The 18,919-nt window shown below is 32.0% G+C and overlaps 2 protein-coding genes across 2 annotated transcripts in view; one reads left to right on the plus strand and one right to left on the minus strand.

The window, feature by feature from the left end:
• The window catches only part of LOC139502243 (uncharacterized), a 23,575-nt gene extending 5,218 nt beyond the window's left edge, over window positions 1–18,357 (plus strand). Inside the window, exons 2-4 of the mRNA XM_071291674.1 lie at window positions 12,884–13,177; window positions 14,720–14,969; window positions 16,647–18,357. Of these exons, the coding sequence (XP_071147775.1) occupies window positions 12,908–13,177; window positions 14,720–14,969; window positions 16,647–17,104 (978 nt within the window). The 5' untranslated portion in view covers window positions 12,884–12,907 and the 3' untranslated portion in view covers window positions 17,105–18,357. The remainder of the gene's footprint in view (window positions 1–12,883; window positions 13,178–14,719; window positions 14,970–16,646) is intronic.
• Window positions 1,312–4,021, minus strand: LOC139502246 (isatin hydrolase-like). Its single transcript, XM_071291676.1, has 2 exons — window positions 3,757–4,021; window positions 1,312–2,082 (listed from the first exon to the last, which is right to left on the minus strand). The coding sequence occupies exons 1-2, from the start codon at window positions 3,933–3,935 to the stop codon at window positions 1,401–1,403; spliced, it is 861 nt and encodes a 286-aa protein (XP_071147777.1). The 5' UTR covers window positions 3,936–4,021; the 3' UTR covers window positions 1,312–1,400.
• Window positions 18,358–18,919: the final 562 nt, after the last annotated feature.

Raw genomic sequence — 18,919 nt, forward strand, 5'->3', positions numbered from 1 at the left:
TATTTGTCTTGGAACACAAATTCTAACTTGAACTTTAACTTTTCATGATAAACTTTATACCAATTTTTAAATCAATATCGTCCAACAAAACTAAAAAAAGTGCGGTAAAATGACCATAACTCTACACAAAATCACCAGACCGTAACGAAATTCTACTCGTTATGATAAAACTATAGACCACAAAATCAATATATTCAAGCATAAGGACAAAAAGTGCTGAAAACTGATTATTTGAGTGAATTATTCTACGTCCAAGGACAATAACTCTACACAAAATCACCAGACCGTAACACAATTCTAACTTGGTCTCTGTTGCTTGTCATGATAAAACTATATACCAATTTTCTAATCAATATCTTCAAGTTCGACCAAAAAAAGTGTAGAAAACTTATTTACCGGACTGACGAATGGACAGTCAGACAGGCAGAAAGACAGACGGACAGAGTGCAAACCAAAAGTCCCATTCGACTTCATCGTTAAGGGACTAATAAATAGAGAATGTGTCCAAAGGACACAGATGATGCCCCCGCTCGCCTATAATGTTATAAAGAGGTATAATTTAAGAAAAGAAAGGTGACGACACGCAAATTCGGACTTCATTTGAGTTTTGTGGCAATAAGCATTATGTATATGTTTCATAACATTTGGTTGAGGCAAAATTAAGTTAAGGAAAGGAAACGAAACATTTTTAAACATTTTTTTATTTGTAAAAGGGTAAAGCTCTAGAACATTAAAAGTGACGCCACCCTAATTCAAACTTGACCTGTATTTTGAGGTAATATTATTTATAAGCATTGTAAAAAAGGTTCTTAATATTTGGTTGAGATTAATTAATTTTAACAAACGGAAAGATATACAGCCAGACAGGGGTAACACCTAATGCCCTCTCCGCTGCAAAGGGGGGAGGCATTAATTTTAATTTTAATTACATGGACCAGGATATCAATATCATTGTGAATGATATATCATCAATTCATTTTTAGGCTTTTACAATTATTATAAACAACAAGAATGTGTCCCTAGTACACTGATGCCCCATTTGCACTATCATTTTCTATGTTGAGTGGACCGTGAAAATGGAGTAAAAATTCTAATTTGGCATTAAAATTAGAAATATCATATCAGAGGGAACATGTGTACTAAGTTTCAAGTAGATTTGACTTCAACTTCACCAAAAACTTCCTCGACCAAAAACTTTAACCTGAAGCGGGACAGACGAACGAACAAACGGACGCACAGACCAGAAAACATAATGCCCATACATTGTAAATGGGGCTTAAAAAGAACGGCAAAAATTAACAATAAAAAATCTAAAAATACACTCACATTTATTATGATTCACTATGACAAATGTACATATAATAATCATTCAACATTCAAAACAAGAAAATAAGGTTGTTTCAGTAAGTCAGCAGTATATGGTAAATGAAACACAACATACTAAGAATAAAAAATGGCGGATGCTTGCTAGAGCCACTTGTGCTCTCTCCCTGTGGAATCAAAGCGATGACTCGGGCTGGGCATCCACTTCCATCTTCAGTTTTCATAGCTCCTATTGAAATTATAGCCCCACTGACCGGTATTCTGTCTAAATAACCTACGTTTTCCAAACCGCATATGTTTTCGGAACTGATCAGAACGTGAACAGGAAATTTCCTACTCTGACCGTAATCCAAAGATGGGGAATCTACACCAAGTACGTGTATTGTACGGTGTGCCACCATCCAGGCGACAGTATCCTCGTGCCAAGATGGAAAGTGAAAAGTCTTTGTGTCAATCGGATCTTCTGTGTTGAAAACACGTTTCTTATCAGGATACCTTTCATGCCAACCGGAGTTCATAATAACTATGGCGCCATTTGGTATACGCCCATTGTTTTCCTCCCATTTTTCTATATCAGCTACAGTAACCCGATAGTCAAGATCATTTTTGACTTTGTCTTTTACGTCAATTATGACTCCTGGTCCAACTAAGTGGTCAATAGGTATTTGATGTGTTGTCCACGAATATTGGTTGAAATGAACAGGAGCGTCTAAGTGGGTTCCAAGATGTTCTGTTGTTTTAAGTGTATAGGCTGCTACCCTGGAAAATATTGTAGGAATTAATTTGAGTTTTCTCTCAAATTTGTTATGATTTTAGATTATCAATACACGATCGATGGAAGACAACTATTTGATCGATTGCAGACGTCGGACAAAGATCACAGACAAAAATGGCTAATCAATTATGACCAATTATAAATTGTTCGTTACAAAAAGAGGCGCTAATGATCCTATGTCGCTAACCTGCATTGTTAACAGTCATGCAATGGCCACTTTAAGTACACATTAGCATTAGAGGTGAACTACTGAATTATGAGTAAGCTGACAAACTCAACCCTTCTTGTTATTTTAAAATGTTTCCTTTTAACTATTATAGTTTTCACGATAATAGGAAGAAAATGGTAATAAGATCCAATTTTAGCCATGTCGGCAGGCGGGATAATCGGCCACATCTTTTTAAACAAGATATCATATGCTTGTTTGTTTCAAAGTTAATCATTGTTAATTAAATTTGCCCAAGGCGTTTCACAGGAGTTGATCTATGTAAAGTTAACGGACAACGACGGACGGTGACAGACGACGGACGCCAAGTGATGGCAAAATCCCACACTGTCTCTTTAGGCTAAGTTGGCTAAATATGAATACCTTTCATATATTTCATAAGTGATTTTAAAACAACTTCAGAGGAAGGATCGAAGATTGCATTTGTATGGAGTTCTCCTGTAATGTTAGAACGACGACATTGCTTTGAAAGTTGCGATTTAATATACGTTTCAAAATAATGATGCCTACTAGTAACCAGTTGCCATAATTTACTTTATTTTATATCCGTAGTGTCATTGGCAATCATACCCTTTCTCTGTATTTGTATAAGCACTCGGAAATCAGAAACTCATGGAATAGGATGAGGGTCATAATAGTCATGTTTTTTTCAAGCTAGGCGGTCTTTAACTTTTAGAAAAGTGTAATATTTCTTGTGATAATGATAAATAATTCAAATTGTCTTGGGTATCTTTAATAATTAACGTAATTGACAATTAGAACAGACATCTGGTGTGAGCTTTGTTCATTGTTGAAAGCCTTACGTTGACCTATAGTTGTTAATTCCTGTGCTATTTGGTCTCTTGTTGAGTGTAGTCTCATTGGCAATCATAACACGTTTTTTTTTTATATTATATAACATTTTTTTTATTATTTTTTTTTTTTTTTAACTTTTTAGACCTTCAGTGATGCATTTTAATGAGATGTTTTATATTGTACTGTCTTGTGTCTATAAAAATTGTTATTATTTATTATCTATTTAAAAATGGGTTAAAAATATTGCGTTAAAATGAGCATTGATAATTTTAATTTTCGCTATAATGGGGGTAAAATCTGGCGCTAAAATGGGTTATTATTCTGTGGCGCTCAAACGTCCGATTATTTTCGCTAAAATGTCCTCCGCCGACTGATATATGTAGCAAGCTTGAAAAAGAAAATTATGTTATAAATTAGAAATTTAAGTTGAAAAGAGTGTGGCTCAGACTGACATTTTTAAGAAACTCATAGTATTAGTAATTTATGTGTCGTATTCAATGCAAAATATTGGAACAATAAATCTAAGTCTGTAAATAAAATACATTTTTTTTTTCGCATTTGCATACTTCATTCTCCGACTTTTTTGAACATTTAGAATAAGGGAATATTTGACGTGGTGAATAATAAATTAACTCACCATAAATCGTCTCCTGGACCAAAGTTTCCTCTCTGACTGTAAATTAGCTCATATCCCGTATGTGTTGGCCAGTAAATAGAGTCATTTCCATGAATATGTGTCAGGTCTACAACTTTGTAGTCAAAGCAATGACCACTATATAGTAGCACAGTAAACGTTGCAAGGATGAACAGCGCCATTATACTAGCAGTTTAAACCAAATTACCGCGAGAAGTTACCGCCGGTGTCATGTAAAGTAGGTGAGAGCTGTCTTAAGATTATAAACAATCACTGTCTATATTAACAAAGGGAATTTTTTAGCTTACCTGGACCATAGAGCTACGAGAGCTATAATATTCATGTATAAATAAATGGAATGTGTTAAGCTTACATGTACCTGTACAGTACTATAAAGCTACGAGAGCTATATTCGGCACTTCCTTCATGCAGTAATAAAATTGAGAAAGGAAATGGGGAATGTGTCAAAGCGACAACAACCCGATCATAGAGCAGACAACAGCCGAAGGCCACCAATGGGTCTTAAATGTTGCGAGAAACTCCCGCACCCGTAGGCGTCCTTCAGCTGGCCCCTTAAAAAATATGTATACTAGTACAGTGATAATGGACGTCATACTAAACTCCGAAATATACACAAGAAACTAAAATAAAAATCCTACAAGACTAACAAAGGCCAGAGGCTCCTGACTTGGGACAGGCGCAAAATTGCGGCCGGGTTAAACAAGTAAGTCGTTTTACCATTGAAATCTTTGTCAGACTTCTCCATTACATTACGACCGGTTGAAAGCTTGACCGACAGAGGAAATATTTATTTATATTTTCAAAATTATATAACAAAATATCCACCTTCAAACCTACAAGGACAAATGTATTTAATCTTTAGGAGACCCTTTTTTAACGCCATTTTTTAAGTAAAGGATCATATTCGTATTCGATTCATTTCATTGATCAGATTAAACGCGGTACCATTTGTATTGCAAAAGCTCTCATTATTTAAAGACAGCACAAAATGTGAAATTTAAAATTTATCTTTTTATCTATTTAAATAAAAATAATCTTACTTTTTAGGAAGAGCGAAAGAAAGTTTCTTTAAAATCCTCCTCATTTTGTGAAAAGTTATTAACTAACAGGAGAAATGTTTTGAATGAAATTATACTCCATAGTTTTTCATACATGTTATATGTTTACAATCCAGGTGAGCAGTTACAGTCTCACTTGCGCCTCTAGTTTACAGTAATTTATTACTGTGTTTTTCAAGGATCTGGTAACTGAGCTATGTTTTGTTAGTATAAACATTTGCAGCCCTGACACTGAAGTGCTGTCATTAATCATTCTGATGAAGGTTTCTATAAACAATACATGTGAATTAATGAGGAAAAAGGTTCTGTTCCTTCACACATTCAACAACGATATCATTAGTAATAACATTGAAAGATACCATTGAAGTTTTCTTTTCCGAATGCTTATCAAAAAAGAGTATTTACATAAATTTAATCATCTTCAGGAAATATTGAGGAATTATAAAATCAAACTATTAACTTAGTGATTTATCTTTAACTTTCGTGATGGGTTGCGCGGAACTCTGTGTGTTTCTTGATTGCTATTGCTGCTGTCAGAGTAAAAGTGTGATGTAGACTGTCTAAAACTAAGCCCATTTATCAGTCAAATTTAGTGGAAAAGAGGGAGGGTGTCCTCAGGTATTACTTATTGACCTAAAAGGTTGAAAACATTTCTTAAAATTGACATTTTTTTAGTAACCGATTTCTAACAATCTATACCAAGACAGAGGTTAAAAAGAGGTAAAGGATACCACAGTACCATTCAAACTCATAAATCAAAATTATACTGACAACGTCATTGCAAAAAAAATCTAAAAACATGTTTACACTTTTATGGATATCTTTAAAATACACAGGCTGTTTCTTTTTTTTTAATGTCAATATACCAAATCACTAAATCTTTAAGAAAAAAAAAAAAAAAAAAAAAAAACTTTTTGCACGTACGAGCGACGCGAAATAAATTTTAGACGATTCTGTACTAAATTTTTATAAATATCGTAAAATAAAACATGATATTATTCAATTTTCTTGTCGATCATAGGAGGGTCGTTCGCCCATTTTGCCACCCACACCACCCCACCACCGATTATCTACTAGATTACAGGCTCCTGACTTTGGACAGGCTCATGCTTATGCGAAAGGGTTAAAACTTTTTATACTACAGAAAGAAACATAGACACTGTGCATGCTTTTTATCTGTTAGGAGCAAATTGATGACTGCTCATGCTATATAAATTTGTCACAGTCGTTACAATGTAATAATAGTGCAATGAAAACAAGTAAGGCTTCCAAGTAACTACTAGTACTAATTGGCTTAGGGTAAAGGTCACCTACATTGATGTAGAATTGCATTATTTGCATGTTTTTTTTAATCAATTTATCTTAGTCATCCTTTTTTGCCCAAAATTGGTTATTTATAAATCCCTGTTGTTTCAAAAACGACGAAATTAAAAATCTCATGGGTAGACAAATTTAAACAGAAATAAATCTTGTTTTAGTATTAACGATCAAAAAACTAGAAATATATATTTTTTTAAAGCCTATCAAATAAATATTTTATGGATTTAACAGATTTTACAATTAGCAATTATCAATTATTACTTAACGACTTATGTAATTTGGTGTACTTTTGTTGAAAGTATGACTATTCACATTACTTTTAATTTTGAACCATATGTGTGGTCCTGAAATTTATTTTAGCTATAGTGTTTGATTTTCAGTTACTTCATATTATTGTTTTTTACAAATACTTTTTTTTATCTATATTAACATTGAAAATTGGTTTATAAAAACAAAATGAGAATATGAATGTAATATTTGCCGCGGGACGTTAATTTTAAGATTCATCAATTAATCAAACAATTCATAACTCTAAGGAAGACTTCTTTTTTACTCTAAACCAGAATAAGGATGACGATATTTTAACACCAACATAAAATTGAGAATGGGAATTGGTATTGTGTCAAAAGAAAACAACTCGACCAAAGAGCAGATAACAACCGAAGGCCGACAATGGGTCTTCAATGCAGCTAGAAAATCCAGCACCCGGGGGTATGCTTCAGCTGGCCCCTAAATACTTATCATGGGTTGTTGATGTTGTATATCAGTGTTTCTAGTTTTTATAGACGACAACGTTGGTTAGTTTTTATAGACGACAACGTTGGTTTTCCTGTTTAAATAGTTTAGCACTCGTCATTTTGGGCCCTATAGCTAAGACTATGTATTTATGGTCGCACTTTGATCTATAATGGTTTACTTTTAACACATTGTTACTAAGATGGATAGTTGTCTCATACCTTATCTTCTTATTTCTACTTATGGGGAACTTAGTAAATTCAAATACTGTCTCCGAGAAGTAATGTGTTTATTTGCCAATGAATAGGCTCATGATACGATTGCAAACACAAGTTTAAACAAACGAATATAAATATTGGAATGGTAAAGCAACGTTATAAGTCCCAGAGATGCAACGTAATTAGAGTGATAGTTCACACTATTTCATGACTTTTAGGGAGCTATCATTTGATTTTTATGGGGGGGGGGGGGGGGGGGGGGGCGCTAGGATGAAATTTGAGAAAATAGGTAGGACAGGAGTTTTGAGTAAAAAAAAAGGCAGGATGAGACACTTCCAAAAAGCCAGGACGATAATTAGGTAAAAAAAAAAGGTCACTACAGGATAAACTAAAAAAAAAATGCAGAACCGAACAGAGTGAAAAATAAAAAGGCAGGACGGAGATTACAGCTAAAAAAAATGCAGGACAAAATTGTTCATCCCCCCCCCCCCCCCCCCCCCCCCCCACCTATAAAAATCAAAAGGTAGCTCCCTCATGTGTTATTTAAAAAGACGCGCGTTTCGTCTACAAAAGTCTCAACAGTGACGATAGAATCAAAAAAGTTAAAAGTACAAATAAAGGTCGAAATTGAATATCATTTATTCCGAAAAGTTTGCCGTGTTCAGTTATTAAGGTTAACTATTCCTGGGATTCGAACATTTCAAAGTTTTATAAACAGTCAGTTTATATAAATACGACTATTCAAATCGTATCAATGGTATCAAAGTTATGCAAATATAAAAGTGCTGACTACTGTATTATTAACGTTGATATTATGAATCTAATAGCTAAAATGTCTGAATTTGTAACGACTTCAGTGAACTTTGCACTACCATACGCCGTCAATTGGTAGAAAAATACGTTGATATTAACAAAAGGAGATTCTAAAAGCGCAAATGTCTGAATTTGTAACACCTTCAGTGAAATTTGCACTACCATACGCCGTCAAATTATTGGTAGAAAAATACGTTGATAATCAATATAAGAAGATTCAAAGCGCAAATGTCTGTCCCGTCTTGTAACGCCTCCGGTGAACTTTGCACTACTGGTGGAAAAATAAATGAAAAGTAAAAACTTTTAAACTTACATAGTGATTAAAACCATGGAAGTAATATACTTTCAGGATAAAACCAACAAGAGTCAATCAATAATTATGGTTAGACATTGACGACAAACAATTAATGAGACACTATTGATACAATAACTATTGTATACTTAAGGTGAATGTTACCACTCTCATTGTATTCAGTTCTTACTTATATACCATCATAAAAATACAGATACCATTACAGACAAGTTTGTTTTTGAGAGTAAAAGCTTAAAGTCGATGATTTTCATTTTAAATATTTGTATAACAATAGCGCCAAACGACCGCCTAAATTTACACGGAAACAGTACTTATTAATTTATTAAATATAGTTAGTATTCAGCACTTAGTCAAGGCTTATACGATTCTTCGGTTTGAAAGTGGGTGTTAAATTATATTAGAATTGGATTTTTATACATGTCTTTTTCTTTTATTTCACCATTGTCAGTAGAGAAGAATGACATCGTTTGGCTTACATTTACCGTGTAAATAGTATGTATAGATTATACGGATTTTCCGCAACGACATTCGGGAATCAAAGCTAGTTGTTTTCTATACTCTGAAGCAGACGAAGCAACCACTTCTACAACCAGAGATTAAAATGCCACGAAATTTTCTATACTTTGATTGACGAGACGAAACTACCACGTGTACAAAAAAGAAACTAAAATGCCACGAAATTTCATGACTGTGTTCTTATATAATTTATTACTAAAGAACGTGTTTTGTGAAGTTGAGCAGTCTATGTTTTACAGACAGACATGTCACCAAACAATAGTTAATAGAGACCTGCATTCGTACACAGTCAGGAGTATTGTGAGTATACATCCGAAACTATTAGGTTTTAATAGATGTGGTATCATGAGGAGAATTGCGAGTATAGATCTGAAACTAATAGGTTTTAATAAATGTGGTATAATGGCAAATTGTTCGACAATTGAAGTTTCTTCACTGATGCCATTATATTCATTTCGAGATTAAATATTTCTCATTTATGACATCCGTCTTTTCTTCTGTTCATCCCAGATTAAATGATAATCTGTGTTTTCTTGGTATTACACAGATGAAATACGAGGGCCGAAGCAATTTCGTAGAAAAAGTAAAAAAAATGGGAAAATATCGTTTTTTAAACGTCTAACGGCGTTCTTCCGTAATTAGCATCCCATATTATATCATAGTATACCTATGATAAATGCATATAGATATTTGCATTAGAAATATCGTCAATTTCTCATGATTTTATTTCACATCAGGCTAATTTTCAAAAAATCTTTCAATTTCCAAAATTCAAAAACACTTAGAACTATGTGTTTACTTTCATGTTTTGACAATATTATTGCATTTTCCTGAGCAGATTATATCAGGAATATATATATAACTCTATCAATACATGGTTCTCAGTTTCAGCAATATTTACACACGCTTCACATGTTCGTTGATGGAAGGATAGGTCTCTCACTAACAATAATGATATAGTCTTAGATTGGTTTTTTTTTCATAGATATAAGCCAATCGAAGCACATACTAATGAATTTATGTACTGATATTCTCAAACTAATCAGCAAATTTTCCCAAAATTTCATTGCATGCCGCCTAAAACCGTAAAGAAAGTCCCACAGAAAAAGTGTGTACAATAATGTTCCGAGTATAATATAAAAAAGGGGGATCCCTGTCCGGAAAATAATATTACTAATATGTAAAGGAAAGTTTTAACAACGGATTTGACTGAACTTGACAGTGTTATCTGAAATTCACAACAGGTGATCAAATACTTGATGAAATTTGTGAACTTCACGCAGATATCTTTAGAAAACATGCTAATCGAAACAACAGGGGTCGGAGGCATCTGTTTTCATGTATAATTCTAAATTTTAATGATTCCAGTAATCTCATTCATTCGACAAATAAAAAATTCTGCAAATACATGTACAATATAAATGCTTGAAGATTTGGTATGAGTGCCAATGAGACAGCTCTTCGTAAACTTAACATTAACAGAACAATAATTAAAATAAGTTTCCTTTTTAATACAAATTTTACATAAATGTTCAAGTATAAAAAATAAATATGTTTCACGATAGAAACTTCTGAAAGGACGGAGACAAATTAAAAATAATATTTATTTTGCTCTATGCGATTTATTTTTTTCTAAAAAATAAGTGGATAAAAGGAGAATGTGCATCAAACAAGCAATAGACTAGTATATATCACATGTACATGTAAGATAGTACAGCGATTCATATTGACAATCAAAATCAGTGAATAGGTATCAAATTGATGAAAGAAAATTTGACGTAAAAGATTTCATTCAAAATCCATTTACTACAAAAGATCTTCTGAAAGTGTTACTGCATCTGGAAAATTTAAGATAATGACACTTTTCCTGTTTCATCAAACCACATCTTCTTTTTTATATATCAGAAAATTGCAAAAAAAAACAGATTCATTTTAGATGAGATTTTAATTTTTTTGAATACGCTTCACGAAAAACATCCAAAAGTCTGAGTTAATGTAGTAGTGAAAGATTTTGTATTATCAAAAATAAAGAAAACTGACAGTTGGACAAAAATATTATTTTAAATGAAAGTTACACTTCTTTTACTGAATTTTTAAATTCATGATGTACATGTAAAACATTTTATTAAATTCATGTATAAATATTTTATGTACAAATAGATTTAACTTTGTTTTGTGACCTGTGAGCAATTAACTTGGTAGGACCATGGAAGTACTATATGAATATAATACTTCCATGGACTTACAATTTTTCTCGCAATCTTCAAACAATAACAACAACTCCAGTTTTGGATAAAAAAAAAGGCCCCGATTCATTAAATTTTCTTAAATACCTTATATATACCATTGGAAAGATTATAAAGTAAAGAATATACATTTATGCCAATGAATTTATTTCTAAGAATAATGAAAGATTTATTCATATATGAAAACTCCTTTGCACACGTTTTTGGTTTTGAATTGTATGAAGTAATAGGGAATGAACCACTTTTTTAAAAATGAAAATGGCCTTATCTTCTGCAATTCCGATTCAATTATAAAATATATCACTAGAAAGCTAAGAAAATGTTTTTTTCTTATGTGATGCCAATGAAAAAGATATTTATTTTTGTTTACTGTCAGCTAACCAAAATACAATATTTCCTTTAATCTATAGTAACGATTGCGATCAAATTTAGCGCATGCGCAATGCGGGTGCTGATAATAGTTGCGTATGCTGAGCAGATTACCAAGTAATAATGAACGCTTGAAGATTGATAAAAATTGCTCTTATGGATAAGTTTTAGTCTCAAACAAAACCATTATCCCGTTTGAAAAGTTATATTAACCGTACCATTTTGTTCTGCACAAAATGCGCAATTCGACAATATATCAATTCGACAATATATCTCTTCAGTGATGCTCGGGTTCAAATATTAGAAAATCCAAAACTTATTCATTCATTTGAGAGCTGATCAATTCAATAAAGCCAAATCTGGACAAATTATGTCTTACGGTTAAACATTATTTTATTTTGGTAAGTGACGTCCTCGATGCCAAATTTTACAAAACATGTAAAATTTGGTATCACAATGCCTACAACAGCAACATGTACACTGCTTCTTTTGTATAGGTACTATTTCTGTACTTAAAATCATCTGTAGTACTGGAAATTTACTTTTAATATATAGTACTATTTCTTTACTTTATAATTATTGTAATATTTAGGTACTTGTATTTTCCAGTACTTGATTTGTATTTAAAATATTGGTACACAAGTAATACCAAAAATGATCATAGTATTCCATGTTTGAACATCATAACTTCATGAGATTTGAAAAATACAAACTTTCAAAATGCTGAAAATGTAACCGTGCAACCAAAAATCTGTAGTACCTAAATTTCAAGTACAAATCAGGTACTGTAAAATACAGGTACCTAAATATTACAATAATTCGTAAGTAACAAAAAAAATTACTGAATATTAAAAGTAGATTTCCAGTACTACAGATTTTTGGTACAGAAATAGTACCTATGCAAAAGTAGCTGTGTATAGCACTGAATTAAGTATATCTTGAAATTTTTGTCAAGTGAATATTAAAAAATTCTTGAAAGTGTCTAAAGTATATCATGATATAACATCTTTGATATTCAGATTTCTGTATAACCTTGATGGTTTCCCGATTTTGACCCTTTCAGTGAAGCAAATCCATGAAAAATGAGTAATATTACAAAATAACTAATTGCTATGCTAGGCTTCTTATAGTTGTACGATATTAATTCATACAAACTATATGAACAACGTTTAACTACAGATATTGTCGAGATAATTATTGGGGGGAAATTTCAATAAAATCAGAAAAGAAATGAGTTGAAAAGTTCCTGATTAAAAAAACACCTACTCTATAAAATTATTCATTCAAATATTTATATGATTAAATATAACATTTAAATCACACACAATTCATATATTGACATTATAATTGTTTTTCAAATTATACATTAAACTTATATTTCAACAATGATAAGTAAAATATCCCATTCTTCACAAGAAAATATAAAATCTAATTTCTTTTCTTTACTCATTGAATTCAAACTGGGGACAATACTAGCAATTTTCATTTAACATTTTGATCCTAGTTTTTTTTAATTTTCAGGGTGAGTGTGCTAATCTTTGCATAATGGTTGATGCGTGTGCTGTCATCACATATAATATCACCAACATTAACCAGGGACAAGGCCAATGCAATTTGAAGGAGAAAGCAACAGACGCGTTTCCCTACCAATTTGTAAGCACTACAGGTATGTGTGTGATGGAACGTGATGATATACTACAGCATGTACAGGGCGTACTCACACCTCAAGTAACAAGCACCTCACCGAACATTCTAGATACATCTGATGCAGAGACAACTTCAAACCCTGTTACAATAAATCCGTATTCTAATACCGTAAGTTGACTTTCTTTTTACTTTTTTCTTTCATGGTCAATCGCTGTAGTAAAAATGATCAGTGAACTTAGACGGGAATATCATTGGTAAATTTAAAAACAAAAAGATATGGTATGATTGACAACGAGACAACTCTCCACCAGAGCCAAAATGACATAGATGGTCCGCAATTTTAAATGTCACCGTAAGCGTGGCCTATAGCAATGAGCAAAATCTGTACAGCATATCAAGCTATACATGGCTCCAAAATGACAAATGTAAAACAATTCAGGAGCGAAAACTAAAGACATGATTTATGTACAAAATAACTAAAGCGAGAAAACTAAACACATGATGTATGCACCAAACAATAAACACATAACAAATATGATATATAGCAACAAACGAAAACCACAAAATTACATTTGTACAGGCTCCCGACTAAGGACAGCTACATATGGATGTACACCTGGCGGAGTTAGATATGTTAGCGGGCGCACCAAACATCTGCCATATCTGGGAGAGTGCTTTGAATAATGAAGCATAATTTGTGCCCATAGGATTGATCCCTACAACAGGTGGTTCGAGAGAAAAAAGTTCTTAATTCAAGAGACTCAATTTGATTTTTAACCGAAATAATTCACAAATTTGAGATTTATTCTAATGTTCAAACTTGATACAGTTTTATAAAATCGAATTTTGGATGAAACAACTCTTCTGTTCTGTTGGGGGTTTTTTTTGTCTATCAATTAATAGACATCATTTTGTCACGTGACCGTGACTTCATCACCATTTTTGTTAATGATTACCCTAAAAATGGAATTTAGTATGACTCGAATTAGGAAGAATGTGTTTCATCACCAGTGAAATTTCTGTTCTCCGCAAATGATTGGATGAAATTTAACTATGACGTTAGATTTTCTTGATTTCTTCTGATTTTCTCTATTGTGACGGCCCGAAAAAAGACGACCATGCCCCAGCCTTATGACGTCACATATAAAAAAAATCATTATCGGTCGTCCAACTGTCTATATCACACTGCTCATCTCTTACATGGCAAAATCCGTATCATATGTCGTAGCATCCCGAGATACCAATATCAGCGCTCACTCGACAAAAACCTTCATATTGTGACTTTACAATATCAATATGCAGACAGCCTGATAATTGGTACTTAGAGAAACAGATGCCACCCCTAATACTCGGTTATCATGATATTTCTTCACTCCCAAAATTTTAATTCTGTTTTTTTTTTAAAGTTCGGCAAGCCTTAATTGCGCTTTAAAATTTAACTGTCTCAAGTAGAGAAATATGGTAACACTTGTTGCAGTGATAAAATCTATATTTTTTAAATGTGGAAGTGTGCACCACATTTTTTGTGCTATTTCTTCATAGATATAGAAAATATTACAGTCACTCCTATAGCAAATGTTTCAACATACTTTAGTATTGTTCAATATTGATACATTACCACTCATTTCTATAATGAGAATATACTAATTGGTATTATATATTCAAAAAAGAATAATCATACAACTATTACCCGTGTTTTTCTTGTTTCAGTCTATAATTGGTACAGTTGAAGTCATACAGAATCTATGTGGTTCATACACCTCCAACGACATTATTGTACTGACACGTGACGGCGTCTACGTCTATGACAAGTACGATGATTTGTGGACCAATACGACCGGGCCATGCATGCCAGTGCAAGCATTCGAGGACGTATTTAATGCCTACTCTAATCTACCGGATATAACAGAGATTGAAGCCATACATTCTACTAATACTGATAGAGTGGAATTATATGCCAGTAGGTTGAATTTTAGGTTATAACAAGAAGGCTTTGGAATTTTTGTTGATGCATATGATATTGAAGAAGAGTCTTATGTCGACAACCAGAACGCGCGTTGCGCAGTAAAAACAAGTTTGGTATTTGTATGACATTTAAATCTGACCATTGAGATAATGCACACTTTATATTCATGAAATTTTAATTATCATTGTTATAATACTTAAAAATTTCCTATAATATTTTAAAATAAGTAATTTCAAATATTCACAAAATCTTGTCTTGCTCATTCAAATGACGAAGTATAATCATAAACCAAATCTAGGCTTCACGCCTTTTTTCAAAATTCTGTTCAATCCAATTTATTTATGCACCTAGAAGTAGACTTTTCCGAATGAAGCAATATTTGATTAAAAATACTCGTTTTTGAAACTCTCCCCTGCTGATTTGCATGGACAGCTTTATCTTTCCGTTATTGAAATTGGCACGGTTATAAATTTTATTTTTGGTGCAATTAGACAATTTGCAGGAAGACTTTGACTGTTTTCCTTATATATATTGTATTCGCACACGAATGCAATCATTATATAATCTTATAAAGCTACTTAATTGGATTCACTACAAGTATGATGATATACTTCATTTTAGGATTCACTGTAAAACTTTAATAAATGCAAGATATTATATAAACTTGGGCATATTAAACTAATAACACATGTTAATTCAGACTTCATTGTAAAATTTGCTCATCATTTGACTTAAAAGATTACCTCATCTTTGATATACCAAAATATGGGAGATCACGTCTCACAAAAAAAATAGAATAAGTGCATATTCATTTGCCAATGAAAACAGAAAACTTGAGCAGCGGAAAGATTCTTCAAATCTTGTGGAGATAAAGTAGTAGATGAAGTGCATTTCCTTCTTTTTTTTTTTTATTGTCCCCTGTATAGAAACCTTCGTGAATGATGTAATAGTTACTTAAATTTGATTAAAAATGAAAAATGATGATATAAAATCGGTAATTTAATTGTAATAAAGATACAATGCATACACGTTGATTCTTTAAAAAGAAACCATGAGCGCGGAGTTTTTTTTCATGAATGAATGTTAATCCATTGTAGTATCTGTAACTTAAACTGTGTTAATCTTCAAAATAAGACATATTCGAACCTATTTCTAAGTACAGGAATATATAATAAGGTTATAAGTTAAGGATTTTCTAGCACGAAAACTTATTCGTGGCACATCATGATTTACTCGCATAGAGATTTTCGAATAAACATCTTGGAAAATATGTAGGAAACTAAAAAATCATACAATATTTACAAAACAAAAACGGAAACATTGAATGTAGTAATTTTTGTTAGAAATATGTGAAATAGCCTTTTATAATAAGAAGCATTGACATTTATGTTCGCTAAATAGGGAAAAAGAATAACAGGAGACTTAATTTTTACAAATAAAGCAAATATTTATTGTGTTACTTTTATTTGTTCAATAGTTGTCTGATTTGCTAGACAGGTCTTTAATAATGAAAAAATAATTTCCACTTTTCAGGTGTAATTATTTGATATATTATGCCATATACCAGACAGCTAGCTGGGATTGTCTTTTGTGGTTTAATATCAAACTTTAAAATAATCGATTTTCTTTTCATTTCAGATAATTATGTTTGGTCATTTCTTTCCATTTCAGATAATTATGTTTGGTCATTTCTTTTTGCTGCTGGTTCACTCCAGTATTCAGACTATGGCTATCCAATGACGTATACAGAACACTTAAAACAGAAGACAAATAGACCATCGCTTAATTATTATATAACTCGTCCTTTGTGGGCAATACAGCGTGGGGTTTACGGAACTCAGGAAAGGTATTTCTATGAAAACGGCAAGATACATTTGTATTCGATTTCTCAACCATACTATATCGAAATAACAGTAACCCAGAAATACTACAATTCCAACAATATCAATTTAAATCCTTGGATTAAACTGCCACCAAATGTAGCAGATATACTTCTGATACCGGAGCAATGGCACAATTACGTAGTGTTGACGTCAGACGGGCAATGTTATGAATACGTCATCAATTATGTAGTAAATTTAAATGATCCAGTAATCAGTATTAATCTTTTAGGCGATATTGTATTTTGAATTTGCATTTTGTGATTCAAATATGCGTTGTGCAGTGAAATATGTAAACTTAATCTTAAATTGAATGTTTCTTAACCCTTTCGGCGCCAAAACGATTTTTTTTGTCGTTTACCGCTAGCACGCCAAAACGAATTTTTTTTCGTTTTTTAGTAGAACCCACAAAGCATTGAAAACTTATATAAAAAAAACTTTCATTTGACTGCCGAAACCATATTAGGTTTGAAGAAAATAACTGACTTTGTTCTGTTATTTAACAATAAACATAAAAGTATTAAATATATTGAATTTTGGGGTTGAAAACTATTTTTTCTGAGATAATGTGTAATTTTTTACACAATTTTTACTCCAATTATAAACTTTGTATGTCTTTTTTTATTAAATTAACTGAATGAAACTAGTTCACATGGTTGACTGTAAAAAAAAATATAGTTGTTATTTTATTTTCAAATTGTAATATTAATATGAATGACGTCATCAAAACTGGTGCTTTGTGTGACGTTTATAAATGCGTATAAAAGTGGCAGGTTCTTGCAATTACTGGAAACTTTTTGCAGTAAAATCATTGAGTTTTTACCAATTTTATCAATGTGAAGTGTTACAGATAAAAAAAAATCATTCGATAATTGGTAACACAGTTTGCTGTATGTAAAAATATTCAATAAAACTGTTTGTTCAAATTTAGAAGGTTAGCTCGGCAAATATAGTCGGTAGTATCTGGGAATATCTCTTTTTGAATGCACCATTTTGCCAATCATATTTCTTAAGAAATTTACCCATTTGGGGTTGACTCCACTAGTTTTAAAAATAAAAAATATTAAAGTTATAACTTTAAATATAACAAATAATTTTGAGAATGCCGGTCTTCTGAAATAATTTCTGCAAAAACCAAATCAAATCCCGATTTTTGTATTTATCATTTTAATACTTAATTATGGGATACAATCTGCATACTCCGCCTTATGTGTACATGCATCTCAATTTGTTGTCAATTCAATGTTAGAATACATATTCAATATTCACTTACTGAGTATTTTCAGATTTATTTTTGTCCTTGTGTTACTGTGTTAGTTTTTATTTTTATTGTGCTTGGTCCAATTTTGACAAGTCAAGCTCTTTTGTTTGTATGCACATTGAAATACAAATCTATAAAATTTTCTGACGTCAGACACACAAATCAATGAATGTGTTTGTAGATAGATGTTTTTGTGTTCGGTTAAATTGTTCCTTTTAAAATTGTTATACGATGATGACTGATGTACTCATATTTTGACTGTTTTATTGTGTCTGTTTAGTTAACGCATCAATGTAAATATAGCGGAATTTGATGAGACTGTCATCAAAGTGAGAAGGTTAACGCTATAAAACCAGGTTTAATCCACCATTTTCTACATTTGAAAATGTCTGTACCAAGTCAGGAATATGACAGTTCTTGTCAATTCGTTTTTGATGCGTTTTGTTATTTGATTTTGCCATGTGATTATGGACTTTCAGTATTTTTGTGATTTTACTTTTTAAAAGTTTTTTGCTATTTGTTCTAATGTTAAACTGGTACCCGACAGTTCTAGATTAGAGGAGGGAATTAAACCTTAAAAAATTTACTGAGTTATTCCAAAGCTAGGAAGAAGCCTTTGGTAAAGTGGCTGTCGTATCACATACCCCTTGTTTTTCATGTTTGTTTTTGATCCTGCAATGCATCAAGCTTAAACATGTTGTGAATATCTCATTTTAAATGTTTCATATTGAATTATATAGTGACCAATCGTGCATATAAAATGAGAGGTAAAAGATACCGAAGAGATAGTCAAACTCACAAGT

The sequence above is a fragment of the Mytilus edulis genome, chromosome 13 (genome assembly GCF_963676685.1).
Source record: "Mytilus edulis chromosome 13, xbMytEdul2.2, whole genome shotgun sequence".
In the NCBI taxonomy this organism is placed as follows: Eukaryota; Metazoa; Mollusca; class Bivalvia; order Mytilida; family Mytilidae; genus Mytilus; species Mytilus edulis.

Excerpts from the sequence above, each read along its gene's own strand:
- LOC139502246 (XM_071291676.1), bottom strand. The coding sequence starts at position 3,935 with ATGGCGCTGTTCATCCTTGCAACGTTTACTGTGCTACTATATAGTGGT. Across the intron at positions 2,083-3,756 it reads GGTCCAGGAGACGATTTATG|GGTAGCAGCCTATACACTTA; the intron begins GTGAGTTAATTT and ends AATATTTTCCAG.